Genomic DNA, 22,262 nt, shown 5'->3' with positions numbered 1-22,262 from the left:
GAGTTGAGTCTTGAAGGAGATCAGAAAAGCCAGGAGGGGAGGTGAGGAGGGAAGATCATTACAGGTATGGGGGACATCCAGTGAAAAAGCACAAGGTCCACTGATGGACTGTCATATGAAGAAGAGCACATTGGCTTGGGTAGCATAGACTAAATGAAGATTAATGTGTAAGAAGACTGAAAAGATAGAATGGGGCCAGATAGTGAAGGGCTTCAAATGTCAAGCAGATCCTTTTATATTTAATCCTAGAGGTAATAGGGAGCCACTGAAGTTTCTTAAGTTGAGGAGGGGAATGACAAGGTCAGGTCTGTACTTAAGGCAGCTCTGGAAGCTGAGTAGGAGGTGGACTGTAGTAGGGAGAGATTTTATGCAGGGAGACCAACCAGAAGGCTATTGACATGGTCTAGGTGTGAGGCGATGAGACCCTATACCAGGGTGATTGCTAAGTGAGTGCTCTGAGAATTTTCATTGGCTGTCTGCCATGCCTGGAATGTTCTCTCTCCTCATCCTTGCCTTCTGGCTTCCCTGTCTTCCTCCAAGTTCCACCTTCTACAAGCAGCTTTTCCTGGTCTTCTTTAATTTTTGTGCCTTCCTTCTGAGATTACCCCAACTCTATCTTGTAGATATCTTATTTCTACATAGTTGTTTGCATGTTATCTCATTAAACTATGAGATGCTTGAGAGCAGGGACTGGTTTTTATTTTTCTTTGTATCCCTAGAACTTAGCACAATGCCTGGCATGTAGGTACTTAACAAATATAATTTGACTGACTGGCATATACAAAAGATATTGTAAAGGGAGAAACAACGAGACTTGGCAATAGATTGGATGTGTGGTGTGAACTCAGGAGAAGAGTCAGGAGAGATCCTCAGGTCCTAAGCCAGGTGTTTGGGAGGATGATGGCACTCCCAACAGTAACAGGAAAGTTTGGAAGAGGAGATGGTGTGAGGTAAAAGATAATGAGTTGTGATTTAGACATGTGGCTTTAAGATGCCTATAGGATAGTCAGTTTGAGATATGCAAAAGGCAGTTGATGATGTGGGACTGGATCTCAGGAAAGAGATTAGATCTGGATATACTGATCTGAGAACCATCTGCATAGAGAAGAGTCAAACCTATGGAAGATTATGGAATCACCAAGCAAGATAGCATAAGGAAAGAAAAAAAAGGGGGCATAAGAAAAAGTGTTTGAGGACACCCATATTTGTGGGCATGCCTTAGATGGAAACCAGCAAAGGAGACTGAGCAGCAGTCAGATAGAAAGAGAAACAGAAGGGGGCAGTTTCAAGAAGATCTAGAGAGGAGAACCTCTCCTGAAACACTGTCTTGTCATGGCAGAGGGGTTTTTCCAGTAGTAATGTACAGCTGTGAGAGTTTCACTATAAGGAAAGCTGAGTGCAGTACCACAAAATCAATTCTTTCTAATTGTGATGATGGAGAAGACTTTTAAGAGTCCCTTGGACAGAAAGGAGATAATATCAGTCAATACTTAAAGAAATTAATTCATACTATTCACTGGAACATCAGACACTGAAGCTGAAGGTTAAATAGTTTTACTACTTAATCACAAGACAGGACTCATTGGAAAAGACCCTGATGTTGGGAAAAATTCAAGGCAAAAGGAGAAAGGGACAGCAGAGTATGACATGGATAGATAATGTCATAGAAGCCACAAACATGAACTTGGATAGACTTCAGGAGATAGTGGAGGATAGAAGTAACTGGCATGCCATGATCTACAGAGTCAGACATTACTGAATGACTTAACAACAACAATGAGAAGAGAAAGTAAGTAGGAGGACAGAGTGATCAACAGTGTCAAGTGTTGCAGATAGGTCAAGAAGGATGCGGAATGAGGAAAAGTCTGTTAGATTTGGCAATAAAGAGATCACTGATAATTTTGGAGAGACCAGGTTCCTGACTTCATCAGGTTGGGAATCAGTTTCAAAGAGCTTAGAAGCAAGTGAGAGGAGAGGAAGTGGAGAAACTTAGTGTATATTTTCTCAAAGAGTTTAACTGAGAAGAGAGGTATCGTAGCTAGTGCAGGAATAGTTATATCAAGTCAGGGTTAGGGTTTGAGGTTTGTTTTTGAGGATGGAGATGATAGGACCATGTTTTTAAATATCAGGGAAGGGGGAAGTATATAGGAAAATACTAAAGATTAGAGAAATACTAAAGATGATAAAGATGGAAATCAAAAAATCTGGGAGAGGATGGGGATCAATTAAAGCATTTGCTTTGGAAAAGAGCTAGGCCACTTCTTTATGTAAGTGAACTGAAGACAGCAAAGAAAAAATACTGAGTAATATGAGATGAGAAGAGAAAAGGGAGGGCTTTCAGCAAATGACTTTAGACCTTTTTACATCTTTAAATTGTTTTAATGTGAGATGTGGTTTTTTTTTCTTAATTATAGCCTGTAAATGTTTAGTGGAGTGTGACAGACAAGTTTCCAGGTCACTGAAACATATTTATCTCCATACCTTGGATGAATTTTTTAACCTTATGTGATGTACAGGATGATACTAGGACATGTGTTATGGTGCAAAATCGTGTGTCTGCATTATGTGTCCATTTGGGATTTTCTGTAATTCCAGAATAATCCTGCTTCTTTAAATATTTATCAAAGTACATCATTCTCTTAATGGTATAATACTTCCAGGTCAACTGAAAATAAAATATCCCCAAAACATTTGTGGGATTATATTTTACACTCTGATGAAGATGCTTAGGTTTTATAGGCTCAACTGGACTTCTTATGACAAGAATTTTGGCATAGCCTTGAATGAAAAAGTGATCTCCATCAGTAAAAATTACTTTTTTCCAATCTTCAAGTCTCTAGTCTTTGTATTGCTTTGGCTATTATTTATATTTTTCCTTCATAGCAATGAATAGCAGCTGTTTATTTTTACTCTTCCCCTAACTTAGTACAATACCTGGCATATAGTAAGTGCTCAAAAAAGGTTTAATTGAATTGAATTGAAGCCTGTGTCACTGTAGAATATAGGTTCTTCGATTTTGCGTGAGTCATAAATTCTTTTGATACTTTGGTGAAGCCTATTAACCCCTTCTGAGAAGTGTTTTTAAATGCATAAAAATAAAATGCATAGGAAGTCATACAAAAGAAACCAAATATGTTGACATACAGTTGTCATTTTAAAAAAAATCCAAGTTCAGGGCAGCTAGGTGGCGCAGCGAATAGAGCACTGTCCCTGGAGTCAGGAGGACCTAAGTTCAAATCCAGCCTCAGACGCTTGACACACTTACTAGCCATGTGACTTTGGGCAAGTCACTTAACCCCAATTGCCCTCCAAAGAGCAAAAAAAAAAAAATCCAAGTTCATGGACCGCAGGTTAATAACTGGGAGAAGTCAATAGCTCTCCAGCTGCCAGATCTCTCTGAAGGTCTTTATTTGTTTTCTAAATATAAATTAGGTTGTTTTCCTGCAATCGTTTGCCAGTTTGGCATTGTTTTTCTTTTGTAATTTTACTTTTCCTTGTACTTTAGTACTGACCTTGTTTCCCTGTGAGCTTGAATCATCTTTGAAACATTTGACTTAAACATTCAGCAACTGCAACAATAGCTCTAACAGTCATTGAAATGTGCTCCTTAAGAGCTAGAATTTTTGCATGTTTCCTTGGAGTAATATTCATTCTTCAAAACCACAGAATTAAAAATGCAATGAAAGAGCAATGGACGAGGGGTATGACACAAAATCCAGCTCTTGTGTGATAGAGAACTAACTAAAAAGGGGGAGGGAGAGGGAACCTGCTCAATTACGTTTCATCTGGTTAAGTTCAGGTATCCTGAGTCACCCTAGCATCAGTGGAAAAGTATACACATGATCATTGCTGTCACAAAATGAAACCATATTATAGTTAGCACTTATCTAGCTCTTTAAATATTGCAAAGTACTTTACATATGTTATCTCATTTGATACCCCCCACCAACCCTGGGTGATTGGTGCTATTATTATTCCTATTTTACAGATGAGGAAACTGAGGCAGAAATCATACAGGTAGTATCAAAGGCAGGATTTGAACTTGGATCTTCATTTCCCGACAGAGAGCAATCTATCCATTGTGCAACCTAGCTTTTTAAAAAAATTTTGCCTATCAAAATTGTTGTTTGCCTCAAGTAATTCACACAACACTTTGTCAGTTACTGGCTTATTTTCCCTTTGGTGCCTCCTCCCTCTATTTCCCTAACCATCCCATCCCCAGTCTCTACTACTCAACTTCCCTGATTGAATAGGACTCCAATAACATTCTCCAGTCCTAAGGACCTCTCTAATTTTCTCTTTGGAAAACACAATAATGGTGCTTTATTTTCCTAAATCTTTTTTTTTCTTTTTTTTTGTCCCAGCACTCCTTTCTCTCACTCTTCACCACCCTGTCATGTTCCCACCTAGTTAAAAAGAAGTCCATTAAAAGTTCCCCACTCTAAACCACAACTCTTAGCTTCTTGCCTCTCATTTGAAATCCATATTTAGGCACTTCTTCCCCATCCCCAAAGTCATAGCCCCCTGCTAACATATATTAACTCCATCTCTACCCAGAAGCTTCTCCATTGTCAGCATCCCACAACCCTTGACACAGTCACACCTGTGAGATGAGGGCAGGATTCAGACAATGTTGTCAAAGATACAGCTGTCACTGACTTTGTGAAACAACTCCCTTACTGTCAAATTCTTCAGTGTTCTCTGTGATGCAGATCTCAGGGAGCTCACAGCATAGTGTGGCATAGTACAGCAAACAAGCCTTCACTAAGAACACCCCCAGAACTCAGAGACACATGAGACAAGCCACTCAGAAACCACAGATCACCACAGTGGTAGGACTTCTCCATCAAATATCACCTGGGTCAGTATAAGTGATGCCTGACTTGAAAGAAAGACATACAGAGAGGCTAAAGAATTACACTGTCCTTATCAATAACCCCATCCAACCTGGGACAGTGATCAGGATATTCTCTCAGCTCTGGTATTTGGTGGAAAAGGCATGGTTAAGAAACAGATCATGGGTGTTTGTAACAGAGAGTGTTAAATGAAACCAACTGACACAGGGGAAAGAGGGCTTAATTTAAAGGCAAGGGATCTGGGTTGAGGCCCCATTCTGCCATGTGTGCCCTATGTGACTATAGGTAAGTTACTGAACCTTTTCTGGGTCTCAGTTTCATTTAGGGGGAGAGATGAGATTAGAAGATTTTCAGCTTTGAAATCTATAAACTCTGTGAGATTAATTGGTCACCCACTTTCCAGGAACTGGCTTTATTCTCTGACAAAGTGTTTTTGAATTTCAGCCAGAAAAACTGAAGCATTATTTCATCCCACCCAGAGGTCCAGGGATAGATTGTATGACCTTCTACCTCTAAGGGGGCCAGTTGGCATATTGTCCCTGACCCAGGCCCTGAAGAGGCTTCCTGCTTCACATGGAACATAGTCACAAAAAAATCAAAGTGAACAACGGGGCATCAGGACTGCTTAGCTGGCTTGAGTAGAAGCCCTTTTAGCTTGCAGTCTCTCTCACCCTTCTCTCATCTAATACATTCTTTCGGCTTAAGTCCTTCCTTGCCTCATACCCACACCCCTCCCTTAGCTACCTCAGAGGCCCCTCCAAAGCTTCCAAGAGTGGAGTTAATCTCATACAGTTTAAAGAGTTATTCAGTGGGGCTCGGCGAATGATGAATGTTGAAACCATTACCGGCGAAGCACCAGGACTCCATGGAGCTGTTTAAAAATGCATTCTCCCATGTAAATTTCTGCTCCATCAATCCTTATGACATGTCAAACATTGCTATTGTTTCCTGAACAAATTGTACGACATGCCCTTTTCTGCAGATTTGTGCAGGCGAGTAGAACCACTCTGTGGCTTGGCTGCCACTTGCGCTCAAGACTGAGGGTAGCTGCATCAGCAGCTGTGCTCACATTGCTTCAGAGCAGAAACCTTGGGCAGAGCGGCCAGGCATGCATGCCTGATGGGCAGTGCAGGGAACTGGGAGAAACATGCCCAAGTGGCTGGGGAGGTGTGAATGTAGCCTCAGGTTCAGTAGAAGAGAGGGAGTGTGTGTGTGTGCATGTGAAGGAACATGTCAAGATGGGGAGGTGTATATATGTGTGTGTCTGTGTGAGAGAGACAGAGAGAGACAGAGAGAGACAGAGACAAGAGACAGAGAGAGAGAGAGAGAGAGAGAGAGAGAGAGAGAGAGAGACAGAGATAGAGAGAGAGAGAGAGAGAGAGAGAGAGAGACAGAGAGAGAGAGAGAGAGAGAGAGAGACAGAGAGAGAGAGAGGAGAGACAGAAACAGAGAGGGGAGAGAGACAGAGACAGAGAGGAGAGAGACACAGAGAGAGAGATAAATATAGGAAAGGAAGAGGACAAATGGGAGTATAAAGGCATAAGGAGAGAGAGAGTTTTAAAAATGTAAGAAGATCCTCTTGATGGTGTAAGAGAAGAGAAAGGTATAAGGTAGGGATAAAAGCTGTAAGAAGAGAGGAGAGGTAATATGAGGATTTCAGTATAGGATATAAGAGAGAAGGTTGGGTGTATAAGAGTAAAAATAAGCATGCTGAAAGAGGTCATAAGGAATGGGATAAGAAGATTTGAGTGCATGAGGATGTTAAATGAGGATATAAGAACATAAAAGGAGAGGTATGTAAGAAAGGAAAGTCTTGAATCACGTTGCCTGCTGACCTATAGGTGAGAACATGGGTAAGCGGACCCTGAGAAATACCTAAGATATTTAGCGGTAACAAAACAAATCATCAAAAGGTCATAAAGGACATATGTATTGACTGGACCAACTACTATCGAAATGACATTGCTGACAAGGGTATATGGAGAGTGAATTGAGAAAGTTGTGTGTGTTCAACAAGGAAGGGGAGGAGACTTGCTTGATAAGGCAGAGTGCTTCAGAAATGGGTAAGAAGAGTTTCTTGGTATCTGTGGAAGGGACAAAAAAGCACAAGTGTTAAGTACTCAATGCTCTTTAGAAGTTTGTTCTTTAGATAAACACAGTGTGAGTCATTAAGAGGAGCTAAAGATCACAGAATGTCAGTGTTGTGAGAGACTTCAGTGGGGACCATCTGATCCAAAACAAACCTAAGAATTCATATTCTATGAGGAGCTGTCCAGCCTAGGCTTAAGACCTCCAATGAGACTGAACCCACATGGCCCCCAAGCAAACCACATTCTATTTGGAGATAGCAGCTTCTCCTTCCTTCAAGTCTAAATGTGCTTCTCTGCATCTTCTCATCTGGGGCCATGCAGAATTTGCCTCATCCCTTTTCCACAGTAAAGCCCATGAAATATTTTGATTCAACTATTATATCTTGTCTGTACACACACATACCCCCACCCCAAGCCTTCTTTTCTTCAGGTTAAACAGCCCCAGTTTCAATTAATCTTTATATGGCATTAAAGTGAAGCCCTTCAATCATCCTGATTAGCCTCCTCCAGACATATTCCAAGTTCTCAGAGCCCATCCTAAAATAGTATGTCCAAAATTAAATGCAATACTACAAAAGTGACCTGCAAAGGTCCCCTGCACTCTGTCCTAGTAAGTTAGGACCACCCAAAGTAGCCATCAGAATGAAAACCATTTCTGAGAGTCATAGGAATTTTCAAATCAGATTTAATCCATTTTCTTCTACTCATTTCATTGCCCACACTTGGTAGCAAAGACTTCTCTAAATGAATAGATTATAGGGCATATCAACTTCTATACCAGGGAAGAGAAAAGGAGAAAACTTCCATGTAAGATGTGTCCCAGTGAGATTTAGTAAAGGATATTTTGTACATCTAACCAAGACCTCAGAAAGACGAGAAATGAAAAAGTTTGGTATAGTCTTTGAAGTCTATGTCCAAACTGACTGTTGCAATGGCGATATTACCACGCCACCCCCCAAAAAAAGCCTTTTTTTGCCTTTTGGAGGGCAATTGGGGTTAAGTAACTTGCCCAAGGTTACACAGCTAGTATTTTTGTGTGGGTGTTAAGTGTCTGAAGCCAGAACCGAACTCAGGTCCTCCTGACTCTGGGGCTGGCGCTTTACTCACTGAGCCACCTAGCCACCCCCAAAAAAGGCTTTTTTAACAGAATTTCCATTTCTGATATATTAAGGATATTCCCTCAACTTTTTTAGAGGCTCCAGAGTGGTAGTTGGTTGGGAAACAAAGTATTTTCTGTTACCTCCACTTTCAGATTTATTATTTGGGATTTTTTAAGGAAGAATCTTGTCAAATCTCCTTGTTGCCATTCTCAGAGGTAGGAGCCTTCTTTTCATGGTCTAAGCTGGGTTTCTGAGTCTCCTCTGCACAATTTTAAGAGCTCGTACAATGAACAAAGGAACCAAAGTTTTGTCTGTGGGCTGAGTTTCTGCTTTAACTCTTAACTCTCCTGAATCAGTCTCCAGATATTCAATTTCTAAAGTATGCCACCAATACAGGGAACAGATGAAGGTTCACTCAAGGCCTCTTGGTCAGTATTGCCTGTATCAGGAGTGTCTCCTGCAAGATGGGTCAACAGGTTGCCCAGGGTCTCAAAAGACCCTAACACCTGGTAAAACCACATCTGAAATATTGGTACTTTGGATGCCACATTTTGGGAAAGAGATTGAGTTGTGAACTAGACAGGATTATGATCGAGAAGTGAAAGCAAGTTTAGTGGTCCTGTAGCCTAGATCCCTTCATTTTCCAGAAGGTAAAACCCAGAGGAAGTGATTTGCCCAGGGTTACATGAATTAGTGAAAGGATTGGGATTTGAACTCACAAGATCTGACTCCAGATCCAAAACCCTTCTCAGTATAATCATCACTCCTGGACCATTTTGTAGTCACTGAAGCTGCAGGGTAAAAACCTTTGACCTATTATAGCAAATTAATTAGTCATCTCTCCTAGGAATGTTTAAACTAGAATCAAGGAGATGGAGTTGAGGTGGAGAAGCAGCTAAAGAAATTCAAGAAAGAGAATGGAAAAGGCTGAGATTGGATCTCAGGAAGTTCCATCATCTAAAACTTGGAAACCAGAGTTCCCTCCTGCCCTGCAGGGAGATTCAGACATGTCACCCCAGGCCAAAGACAGGTGAAACTACTTCAGTTGGGGACAATTCTGGTGGAGAAGGAAATGCCACCAGGCCTCAAGAACCCTCACAGACCTGAGACTTGACTTTGGGTCCCTTCTCTGGGGATAATGTTGGGAAAGTATGAATGCTTTTGGCAAAAAGATATATCATGGAGAACTGTCAGGAATTCTGAATAGGCTTGTCAAAACGGCAGGGGTAGTGAGAGGTGGTGAGAAAAAACCCTAGTAGAAATTATCTTTTGGGGTCCTACAGAAATACCACCCTCCCACTTCCCTTAATGAGAGACCCCACCAGGACACCTCTTGGCCAATGGGAAAATCCCCTTCTCTTCCTGTTAACTATGGACTTCCCTTGGGGTAGCCATGATTGGCACAACAGTCTTCCCTTACACCTCAGATGTCACTGCTAACCTTGTTTTAACCTTTAGTGGGTGTTTTCCTCTCCTCTGTGTGTATATTTTTTTCCTTTTTGTCAGCAGAAGAAAATTATACTTCAGCCAGCATTGTCCGTCATTAAAATAAGCACTTACAAACACAATTATAAAGACCCAAATGAGGGAATCAGTTTTTCCAGTAATGGCAACACTCCTAAGTGTTTTCCAAGAAGCTTTATAAATCATGACCTCATTACCAGCCAATCTCAATGGCCTTATTCTCCCCACATGCCACCCACTTCGATAGGGGCATATGGTAGGAACTGATTGGCCACCATTGTCTTTCCAAAGTTAGAGAATGTTCCATTAAGGGAGGGTTGATGGGAGAGAACTATATAAGCAGGTCTGTTCAGAGCCCTAAATGGAGAAGAAAGGATTCAGGGGTCAAGGATTACAATTGTGCCTCTAATTTTAGTGCCTTGATTCTTGTCATGCTGGTGAGAGGTACTTGCTATGAGCTGATGCCATTTGGGGATGTGCGTATGGCCACACATGAATGCATCCTCCCAAAGAAAATGTTGTACTGGACTAGATTTGATCAAAGAAATGAGAAGATGAATCTCAATGATTATAGATTTAAAACTAGAAGGGACCCTTGAGGTAATCTACTGCCATGCTCTAATTTTGTGTATAAAGACATCTAGGCCAAGGGCAGTGAAGTGACTTGTGTGATGTTACAAGGGAGGAAATGGCAAAGCTCACATTCAAACCCAGGTGCTCTGACTCCAAGTCTGGCATGCTTCCCACCATATCATACTCTAAACTAGGGACTGGGCCCAAATATGTTAGTCTGCCCCTATGATGGCCTTTTGTATTGGTTCTCATAGGCATCTTTCCCTGCATCCCTCTGCCAACCTGACTTACAGAGAAAATCATGAATCAGTGAAATCCACAGCGGTTTCAGACCCATTGGAGCATTTGGGGAACTTCAAGGTTCCACAAAAGGCAGACAAGCTAGTAATGCGTAAAGCAATAGACCTTTATTATAGTTGGTGTGTTTTAATTCACACAAGAGTTACCCAGGAGGCAGGGCTAGTGGGGAACAAGGATAAGGGGAAATGATGCCATGGGGGGCTCAGTAGCCATGGGAAAGAGGTTAGCTGCTAAGCTTCAGGTGAAATGGTCTTTAGGAAAAATAAGGAAATGGGAGTGGTATTTGGCAATGATCTTCAGAGATGCCATCTGCAGCCTCAGTACTCCCAGCTTCTCCCAAGATCTCCTCCTAGATGGGGTGCAAGACAGCTGGGTCCAACCCAACACCAAGATAGCTTGATGATGCAGCCAAAGGTCTTGGGTTTTATGGGGAGCATGGGAGTTGAGGATGTCTGATTTCCTATATCTGGTGTCATAGACAAGGAGATGTTAGGGGCTGGCCCACTGGCCCTAATTGTAAAAGCAAAGGGCATAGTAGTTTCCCGAAAAGAGCAGAGCAGATGGGGGGGAAGAAGGTGTTAGACAAAAAAAAAATGGGGAAGGATCCAGAGTCAATCCAGAGTAAGCCAGCATGCCACAAATGCTCACAGAAGATTTGGGGACTAATATAATAGATGATGTAAAAGCTCCATTTTAACCACTGGTTTCTGCTCCGGACATCATCAGACCTTTCCCTGGAGTCATGACAAGGAGAAGAATATATTCATGTGTGTATCCCTCCCTCGCCCCAAATTTGCAGCAAAAAGCCTGGGGTAATTTAAAGAATCCGTCCTTTGCTGTGAGTGGAAGGTGTACATCACTCTCTTCCTTTGATTAAAGTATTTGTAAAATTGCAAAATAAAAATGTAGCGTAGGTCTTAGATAAGCCAGCAGGGAGGAGTCATGGTTGGGTCTTTTCCAGCAAAAATATTTCTTCTTGTATCCAAAAATCTATCAATCAAGCGATATTTATTAGGCACCTGCTCTGTGTGTTACGGAATCTCACTGAGCCTCAGGTTTCTTTATCTACAAAATGAAATATTTGGAGTGGAAAACCTCTATGGTCCCTTCCAGGTGCGTATTTATGAACCAAGACACTGTCCTAGGCACCGGGGATACAGGGACAAAGTTGATACTGAGAGTATCGCCTTTGTAGTAGAAGAATCTGAACTGGAACCCAGCCTCTGAGGCTTCCCACCATATTGGCTTGGGAAGGTCCCTTCTCCAACTTGGGCCTCAGTTTCCTTATTTTTAAAATGAAGGGGTTAGAATAGATGGACTTGAGAGACCCTTCCAGCTCTGGATCACTGATGACAATAACAGTTGGCATTTATGTAACTCTTTAAAATGTATAAACATTTTTTCTTTTGATCCTTATACCAACCTTGAGATATGGGTGCTATAATTATCCCCATTTTAGAGATGAGGAAGCTGAGGCTGAAAAAGTTTAATGTGACCTTCACAGCTATCTGAGGTAGGATTGAAACTCAGCTCTTCCTGACTCAATCAGTAAACATTTATTAAGCACCGACTGTATGTCAGGCAGTAAGCTAAGCTTTGGGAATATAAAAAAGAGGCGAAAGACAGTTCTTGCCCTCAAGAAACTCACAACCTAATGGACTCTAAGAAATCCAGCAAACTTTCTCTCTGCTGGGCCACTGATCCAATAATGTGGGAACAGCTGAAAAAGGTTGAATGTCATGGGTGGACCTCATTGGGAAATAGGCTTATGGGGAAAGGTGCCCTCGGGAAGCAAGAAGGGGTTTGGGAAAATTATCTATAAAGCCACCAATACGTTAGCCCTGGACCAGAGTAGGGTGAAAAGTATGGTGCTGGGAGCTAGTCAGGAGGCTAGGTCACTGGGCACAGAGCCCAGGTGCTCTATTCCTTCCTCAAGTTAAAAAGGGCAAATATGTACAAGGCATAGCCTCGATAGACACCTCAGCATCCTTGAGAAGAGTCCTTCCCTTTCTCTCTACTGTGACCACTCCAAAATAATAATAGTTAGTATTAATGATAGTAACAATAATAGTGGTAGCTCATATTTCTTAGTGCTTTAAGGCTTGCAAAGCATTTTACAAATATCATCTTATTCTGCCCTCACAACAGCCCTAGAAGATAGATTCTCTGATTATCCCCATTTTACAGATGTGGAAACTGAGGCAGACAAGCTGGGTGCCTTGCCTGGGATTACATAGCTAGTAAGTGTCTGAGATCTGATTTGCACACAAGTCTTCAAGTCCAGCATTCTATCCAGATATCTATCCAGATGTTCAATGTCAAGGTGATCTATTAGTTAAGTTCCCCTAAACTTGTAAATGATAACTCAGCAGGCCGCAGAGCCTCTGGTGAAATAGAGGAGGCCCTATGACTGGAAGGCTATGTAAGCAATCCTGCTCACTGCTGCTAGGCAAGAGAACCCCTCACATCAGTAGCTCACCAATTGACACTCGCATTGGTCTGAGTTGTCCCCACAAGGAGATGCACTAATTAATAGAATACACTGATGGATTGTGGCAGAGAGACAGGAAGTACGGGATGCCTGATCATAAGAAAACAGGGCCTATTGCTGGGCTGGCAGGCCTGCTGGGATCATCCTGGAGACAGGCAGAATGCTTGGGGATGTGACCCTTCCCCTGAGATAAAGCTGACTTTACAAAAGAAGAACCCTAAGCTTGTCCCCTGGCTCCGTCCCCCAGAGCCAAGAGCCTGAGGCCCACAAGTCTCTCTGCCTGTCAGTCACTCACTGAGAAGCCTCTATCAGAGCTGGGAGAGCTGGGAGAGTGACCAAGTGTCAGTTGGGAGCAGGTTATGATTCTTCCTTTGCTGAACACACTGACAGACCCTCCCGATGCCAAGTCAGTGGGCAGGGTCTCCAGGAATTCAGAACACCACTCCTTCTTCCCAAACCACAGGAGAGCAACAGGGTAGGTGCTATGTACACACTCACACACACACAAGCACACACACTCACATACACACACACATATACACAAACATACATACACACACATAAGTACACAAACACACACATACACACTAACACATATACGCTCACACACACATACACACAAATACACACACCCACACACAATGATTCTCCTCCTTCTCCACCTAACATGGGCATTACCCAGTGGTCTGGTTGTCGTCCTTTGCTCTTCTCTCTCTCCACACTCTGCTGGGTCAATCTCTTTTGCTCCCACGGCTCCACACCTCATAGAACCACAGACCTAGCACTTAAGCTATTCTAGTCCAAGCCCCTCACCAATTCAAAGATCAGAAAATTGGGGCTCAGATAGATTAAATGGTTGCCCAAGACCACAGACAGTATCTGAGCCCAGATCTGGCTCCTTAGTCAGTGTTCATTGCACTGCACACTTTGCACATCTCTTGTTCGGTTGTTTCAGCCGTGTCTGATTCTCTAAGACCCCATTTAGGGTTTTCTTGGAAAAGATACTGGGATGGTTTGCCATTTCCTTCTCCAGCACACTTTACAGATGAGGAAACTGAGGGAAATGGGGCAAAGTGACTTGCCCAGGATCATACAGCTAGGAAGCATCTGAGATCAGATTTGAACTCAGAAAGATGAGTTTTCCTGACTCCATTATACATACTCCAGATACATATATGTATCTATAAAGCACTCTGAAAACATTAAATTGCTATAAATAAAGGTTAGTAGTAGTGTTATACAGTACATCTCTATCTGAGTACTAAGCCTGCCCAAAGCCAAGTTTTCTCTCTTAGATGCCCTTAGAAGCCTGCGGCATCAGCACTCACCCTCTCTCTCGTGATTATAATCAAGGGTTATGGTGGCTTTTCCCTTTCCCTCATCTCTCACATCCAAAGAGTCACCATGTCCTGAGAATTCCATATCTGCAGAGTCCCACAGCCACCACCCTCTTGACAATGTGATGCCCTGGAAATCACATTGGGCTTAAAGGCAGAAGACCTGAGTTTACCTTGTCGAGCAAATCCTCCTTCTAACTTTCCACCATTCTCTATCTTTTTCATTTCTTCTCAGGCTTTTTCTTGGCCTTCTCCCTCAGCCCTAATTCCCTCTCCCCAGCACCTGGCAGGACCCCCCGAAGAAACACGAAAGTTTTTCAGCTTATTATTATTCTATTTCTCTCACTTTAAAATAGAATTCCTTCCCCTTCTTTGGCCACCACCTTGGACATACATATTTCATATGGTCATTATATGCATGATATTAAAGCTCTTATAAATTTCCTATGGTTAATGTTAGAGACCTAGGAAACTCTTAGCATATTCAGGGATGTATGTGGGTATTTGAGATCCTACCTGTCACAGGGCATGCCCCAAAAGAGAAAAGCCAGTGTCTGCTAGGAAAAGGGAGAGGGAGAAGAAGGAGATGAGAGAAGAGGACAGGAAAGAAAATGGGAGGTGAGGAGAGAAGAAATGAGGAGAGGAGAGGAGAGGAGAGGAGAGGAGGGGGGGGGGGGAGGGAAGGGGTGAGAGGGGGAGAGGGGAGGGGAGGGGAGGGAAGGGGAGGGGAGGGGAGGAGAGGAGGGCAGGAGAGGGGACAGGGGAAGAGAGGAAAGGAGAGTAGGGGAGGGGAGGAGAGACAGGGTTCCATATTCCCCCCTCAAAAGGCTTCCACTCCATTCTTCCTGCTACTCCCACCTTCCCCATAAGTGTGTCAGATATCTCCATGTGGTTATATAAGTAGCTACAAGTCTCTTCCTGCAGGAGCCTTCACAATTAGGCTCCAGTTCCCCTTTCTAGTCTTATTACACAATACACTTTTCACATACTTAACTATCCAGCCACAGCAGCATTCTTGCTGTTCCTGGTACACAGTTGCCTCATCTGTAAAATGCAAGACAGCATGGATGTGCTCTCATGGCCAGAATGCCCTTAAATCCCAGTTCTGTCACTTACTACCTGTGTGATCTTGGAAAAGTCATTTAAACTTTTCTGGGCCTCAGTTCTTCATCTGTAAAATGAGGGGGTTGAGTTAGATGACCTCTAAGATCTAGCTACAAATCTATGGTCCTATGAGAGCACTGACTCACTCTAGAACTCAAGACAGCATGGATAATCCAAGCCTGTATTTTCTGCCTAAAAGTGTCCCCAGAGGGGTGGCTAGGTGGCTCAGTGCATAGAACACTGACCCTGGAGTCAGGAGGACTTTGAGTTCAAATCCAGCCTCAGACACTACATTTACTAGACATGGGACCTTGGGCAAGTCACTTAACCCCAACTGCCCTGCATTCCCCCCTCCAAAAAGCCAAAAAAAAGTGTCCCCAGGCTGAGAGTGAGGAGATCTGGGTTCACATTCTGGATCTCCTAATGATTTGCTATTAATCCAACAGTTAACCTATAGACATTGGGTTAATCAAAAGACTTTCCTGGGTCTTCATTTCCTCATTTATTAAACAGGGAGAATAATGCCTTTCTCCTCTTCCTCCTCTTCCCTCTTTCCCTTGGGCTATTATAAAGATAAAGTTGAAAATTCTGTGACCAAGTTAAAGACATCACCAAAAGGTAATGTGCTGATGATCTTCATTCCCAAGAGAAGCAAGTGGCAGGTCCCTCCCCACTCGTGCTATGGAGTCAATTTTCAGATGCTAATTACAGAAGTCAGAGCAGAATTTGAAGGTGTTGGGTCCAGGGCATTGGCATAGGTCCAAGTCTTTTTTAAAAGTTGCTGTGTATTGCTAGAGTCAGAAGAAAGGGAAAAGGAAATAGGGATCTCACTGGAAGATTCTCCCACTTCCTTCACAGAATGCCTCTGGGCTCTAGTGCCTAGGAGTTCACTGGACAGATGATACCCTGGCAGCTGGGTCTTTCTTCCCTTTTAACTTACATTTTGCTGTGTCTCGCAGTTATGAACTCTTATTCTCATTTTTTCAAAGGCAACAGACAATGATGCAGGCAGCTATGGAGATGTCTACTACTTCCTGAGTGACGACTCTGACAGGTGAGACGCATCAAGCAGCAGTGTCCCAGGTATCTTTAGGGGAGCCTTTCAATGCTGGAGGTTGGGGTTTCCTAGTGATCAAAGGAATGGGCTCCTGAAAGCTTCTGCTTCCCCTTTTCCACCCCACCCTACCCAATCCAGTTAATGAAAGTACCTTGGTCAAATCACTTAAACTCTCTAGACTTGTTATCCATAAAAAGGTAGGACTCACAATCCCTACAGCCCAAAGGAACTTAGAGGATAAATACCATCACATCTTTAAAGTTCTCTGAATCTGTCAAAGAACGGTGCTTTAGAAATCACCTCTCAGTTATCCATACACGGCTTATTCACTTAGGGTTGTCTATAGGAGAAGTTAGATTCCCTCGGGTACCCAGCAAAATCAACAGTACTGGAACAGGATGCCTAGACAACAGTTCACATGTAAAGGGCCCAGGGGGCTTAGTGGGATGCAAATTCATTCTGAGTCAACAGAATGATGAGACAGCCAGAGCAGCTAACGTGTTCTTACACTGCATTAAGAGGAGTGTGGTTTCCAGCATGAAGTGCCCATCGTGCTCTCCTTAGCTACTGGTCAGACCACATCTGGAGGGTTGGAGGCAATGTATTGTAGGAAGCTTTTCAGGATAAGAGTCTAGTATATGTTCAGAGGAGGCACAGTGGGATGGTGAGTTGACTTGAAACCATACCATGTGAAGAGTGGATGATGACACTGGGACCAATTAGTCTGGAGAAGAAAAAACTAAAAGGAGACCCAAGTTATTTTTTCAAGTGTTTAAAGGACTCTCATCTAAAAAATAGTTTTTTTTTTCCTGCTTGCCCTATAAGGCAGAACTAGGATTTATGGGTAGGAATTTTAAAAGAGAAATTTAATGATGAGAGCTGTCCAAAGTGGAATGTGGACAAGTTGGAGACACTTTGCCATTTTGTGATGTATGTCCTATGCTGGTATACTCTCCCTTTGTTGGGTATTATTGAGAGCAGACTATATAATTCTTATATCCATCGGATTTTTTGCTTTATAATGAAAAAGAAAGTTGATTGATTGTTATTGAGTTGTTGTGACAAGGAATCTCTTGAAATTGAGTTTATGCAAGAGGCACAGAATAGAATTTTAAAGCGTCCTTTTCCATGCTACCCAACTCCACTAGCATGCACATATCCTGTAGGTAGACTCACACTTATCTTAGATTTTCCTACTCCTGGCCTCTTTGTCCTGACTGAAAGCTGGTTTCCAACTTGAGACTTGCCTGCCTAGACCCCAGATATCAGCATAAATGTCAACTGACAGTTCACTGAAGTTCCCATAAGACTCACTCCCAAGGGAGAAAACTTAGAAGAAAGGGATGTAAGTTCTGTTCACTTGCTTGCCTGTTTCAATACCAAGAGACCCCAGCTTCTCACACACTTTAGGTGTTTAGATGAAGGTGATCCTGTTTCCCAGCTTAGTGCCCTATCTGCCATCTTCCCAATGGGAATGCTGAGATTCAGAAAGGTTCCCAACCCTCCCCACAAAAGCCAGGGCAATAAACAAGAATCCAGGAGTCCTGAGACAGATAGACTCTTCCCTGGTCATATTAGTCCTCCTGCTATAGACAAGATTCAGGCATTTGTTGTTGACTGATTGATGATTAAAGTAGGTTGGACACAGTCTTAGAAATAAACTCCAATCTGCTTGCCTTACAAGTAGAAAAAGAATGATTACTTTAAATTTCATTCACTTTTCTTTAAATGTAAAACTGTCTTGGTGGGAGATGGGAGAGGGGGGTGAACTGCTTAACTTATGTCTTATTTTCATGACTGCCTTAACTCTGGGATTTTTCCCATTTCCCTACTGGGGACAGGTTCTCTCTGGACAAGGACACAGGCCTCATCACACTGATTGCCAAACTGGACTATGAGCTGATCCAGCGCTTCACGCTGACTGTGATTGCCCGAGATGGGGGTGGTGAAGAGACAACGGGGAGGGTCCGAGTCAATGTACTGGATGTCAATGACAATGTCCCCACTTTCCAGAAGGATGCCTACGTGGGGGCTTTAAGAGAGAATGAGCCTTCAGTGACCCAGCTGGTGCGGCTCCGGGTAAGGAGGCAGGCATCCCCCACCATTGTTGGGAAGGTGGGATGCGGTCTCACTCCCAAAACAGCATGGAAAAGCACATCTACCCCAGAGGGTCATGTGCTTGTGGTCTCTGAGGCTGTTTTCCTGCTCTGGACCTTCATCCTCATTTCCCCTCTGACACTCACTAAAACTAAAGAAGGCAATAGATTCTCTCTCCAAGACAGAGGTTCTTAACCTTCTGAGGGTCACAGACCCCTTTGGCAGTCCAGCAAAGCCCAAGAATCATGTTTTCAAAAAAAATAAAATGTATAGGATGATGAAGGAAATTAATTATATTGAAATATGGTATCAAAACTTTTTTAAGTTCATGGACGCCTGGTTAAGAGCCCCTGGTCTGAGATTAGACGGATCTCAAGCTCCCCTTTCAGCAGGGATGGAATCAGACCTCAGAGGTCACCTGATCCAACTTCTCTTTCTATTAATTAGGAAACTGAGGCTTAGAGAGAGAAAAGGAGTCACACAATGCTGGCATTCAGAAAACCTTAGGATCCACAGCGAGTAAGCGCACCGGCTCCAGTGTTGAGAAGACCTGGAGATCGAATCCTGGGCTCAGACACTTAGCACCCACCCAGAAACACCTGGCCGTGTAACCTTGAGCAAGTTACTTAACCCCAATTGCTTTAAAAAAAAAAAAACCTTAGGATCATGGGCTCTTGAGCTTGAAGGGATATTGGAGGTTATCTAATGCAACTCCTACTTTGTACTGATAGGGAAACTGAGGCCAAGAGAAATGACTTAGCTAAGGTCACAGATAGTGACAAGGGAGGCTTTGAATACTCAGATCCACTGCTTCCTACCCCAGTGTGCTACCTCATGGAGTGGGAACCGGCAGCTTTGGAGCTGTGGAATTTTTCTTGGTCAAGCCAGACAGCAAGTACCTTATCATACATATGGAAAGAGTACCGAGGAGGGGGGTAGGAGCCTCGATCTACATTCTAGAACTTGTAGGGAGCCCCCTCTTTCCCTAGGAGAGCAGCTCTCCTGGGGGCCCCCTCTCATTCCCTTCAGAGACTTGTAACATCAAAGTCTCTTAGACCTGCCTTAGGCACTTGTCAGAGCATCTGGCCAGGGGTTCTTAACCCAAGGTCAATGAACTTATATTCAAAACACTTTGATCAATGCAATTTGGTATAACTGGTTTTCTTTAGAATTCTACATATCTCATTTTATGCATTTAAAAACCTTATTTTGAGAAGAGGCTCATAGACTTCTCCAGACTGGCTGACAAAGGGGCCGTGCCACAAAAAATGTAAAGAATCCGAGGCCTGATCATAAGATGACAGACTTTGAGCTGAAAGGTATGGACCTCAGAAACCATCTAGCCCAATTCCTTCATTTTACAGAAGTGAAAATCAAAATCAATGGAAGTTAAGTGACTTGTCCAAGATCATTCAAGCACTAAGAATCAGAGGTAGAATTTGAATCCAGGTTTTTAGGCTTCAGAGTATTCCTTCCACCATATCATGCTGTCTCCAACCTTACTAGACACTTACTAGCTGTGTGACCCTGAGCAAGTCACTTAACCCTGTTTGCCTCAGTTTCTTCATCTGTAAAATAAACTAGAGAAAGAAATGGCAAGCCACTTCAGTATCTTTTCCAAGAAAACCCCAAAAGGGGTCATAAAGAGTCTAACATAACTAAAAATGAACAACGAGATTAGAACTCAGGACCTCTGACTCCTTAGCCAGAGAATGGTAGTTATACCAACATAGCAGAGACATCTTCTTCCTCACATGCCTCTATAAGGAACTTCCTTCCCTTCTTGGAGGCATATAATTCAGGGCTCTTTAATAAATCCCTCGACCACCTAAGAGAATATACCCCACCATGAGACAGGGGTCTTAAGATGCTCATTTCTTCAGCTCCCATATCCACAGGAGTGGTTCTGGGTGAGAAACTCAAAGGGGAGGAAGAGGGAGGGAAGGACATGGAAGCCGCAGCCCATCTGTTCACCTAAACGCGACAATTACTCGTTAACGTGACTGCCTTGTGGCAGCAGGGTCTGGCACTTCTCTCCACACCCCACCTCCTTTCCCCCACCCCTCCTGCCATCATTCAGAGAAACTCCGTGGGACCGATCAGGCCCAATTATGTTCAGAGTGATGGGGGCTTCCCTGAAGGCTCTCTCTGGAGTCAGTGACAAGACTGGAAGGAGGCTAATGAATTCAACGAAATCGGAAGACAGGCCAAATAGGGGAGGGAGAGGGAGCGAGCCGCACACAGTTCCATTCCATATGCCAGAGGCATCTCCACTCAGAAACTTCCTCCGAGCTTGGATGGATGTCCTGGAATGGAGTGTGCTCACTGAAGGGAAAGGGGACTCGTGCCTGGGGGCAGAAGGGTCACGGACCATCAGGCTTGGGAGATAAAACAAAGGATATGCCATCTATCTAAAACAATGTCTACCTTGAAGGGGATGAGCAAGAATAAGATATCCCTTTTGGAGACCCCCTCCTCTTCACAGCTGAACAAATATAAGACCCCACTAGTCCCAGAAGGAATGCCCTTAGCTTTTTGCAGCTCTGGGGTCACACTCTGTACTCTCCACCTGTCCCCAGGCCACTGATGAAGACTCCCCCCCAAACAACCAGATCACCTATAGCATCGTGAATGCTTCTGCATTTGGTAGCTACTTCGATATCAGCATCTATGAGGGCTATGCAGGTGAGTGTGGACAAGAGCTTTGGGTCTTGGAGGGCAAAAGAAAGAAAGAAGGGGCTGAGATACATGATTCCTCTATCCACAACCCAGAGTTTTGTTGCCCAGAGGAGGGGAAGTGGTCTTAAGACACCCCCTCCGCAGCTCTCCTCAAATCAAGAGAGGGCTTGGTAACTGGGTTAGGGTTGAGTGAGCTCTTCCTTGGGCATTGACTCCCTGAGAGTTGGAATATTTTATCTCCTTAGATCGTCTTAGTACATTTCTGTTGGTTTTCTTTTGTTGGAGCTTCCTCTGACGATTCTTGAGTACATCCAAGATAGGTCAGGATGCATTAGGAAGCCCTTGGAAGAGTTGAGAAGGAAGTGAAGTTTGTTCTCAGCCCACCACCCTTTCCCCTCAAACAACCAGAGCTCTCAAGATGGTCCCCTGGAGACCCCTCGCAAGCCCTGGCAAAGCTCTGTGACCCAGAAACACCTTCCCCCACCCCACGCACACACGTGCACACACATACACAAAATTACCCACCATGTTTATCTGAGATCTATGATAAATAACCAAAGCTATGATAAATAACCAAACCATAGAGGTGTCTCTCGTCGTCATGGGATCCTAAGATTTAGAGCTCAAAGGAGCCTTTGCGATTCTGTCCAAGCCCCTCATTTTGCTAGTGAAAGCTAGCACTGATACTAATAATAATGGTTCCCATTTAGAGAAAACTTGGGTTTATAAAATGCTTCCCTCATAGCAATGCTTTGAGATAGGTGATGCCAGAATCATTATCCCCATTTTACAGGTTACAAAACCAGAAACACAGAAGAGGAAAGATGTTTACCCATAGTCATTTGGCTAGTGGGGATCAGGGTCTGAACTTGAACCTGGCTCTCTTGTCTCCTAATTCATTGTTCTTTCTGCTATACAACCCTGACTTTCACAGTTTACATATAGAGGGTGATTTGGGGTTTACCAAGAACTCCACCATTCATTTTCTCATTGGCCCATCATAAAAACCACATCAGATGGGAAAGGCAAGTTGGGTTAGCCTCACTTTCAAAAATGAAGATGAATTTCATACAGAGCTATGCCAAAATGCAGTGGGCTGACTCAGGCTCCAGTA

General features: G+C 43.3%; 1 protein-coding gene across 1 annotated transcript in view; it reads left to right on the top strand.

Annotated features, from left to right (window-relative positions):
• Positions 1–22,262, top strand: part of CDH23 (cadherin related 23) — a 620,897-nt gene that overhangs the window by 412,232 nt on the left and 186,403 nt on the right. Inside the window, exons 14-16 of the mRNA XM_069071099.1 lie at positions 16,305–16,369; positions 18,214–18,451; positions 21,049–21,154. Of these exons, the coding sequence (XP_068927200.1) occupies positions 16,305–16,369; positions 18,214–18,451; positions 21,049–21,154 (409 nt within the window). The remainder of the gene's footprint in view (positions 1–16,304; positions 16,370–18,213; positions 18,452–21,048; positions 21,155–22,262) is intronic.

The sequence above is a fragment of the Petaurus breviceps genome, unplaced genomic scaffold, assembly GCF_028583685.1.
Source record: "Petaurus breviceps papuanus isolate PSGF00001 unplaced genomic scaffold, PetGlider_PUasm1.0 90825, whole genome shotgun sequence".
NCBI classification, from domain to species: Eukaryota; Metazoa; Chordata; class Mammalia; order Diprotodontia; family Petauridae; genus Petaurus; species Petaurus breviceps.
Note: the sequence above shows the minus strand (reverse complement) of the source record. Positions and strands in the feature narration are given on the sequence as shown.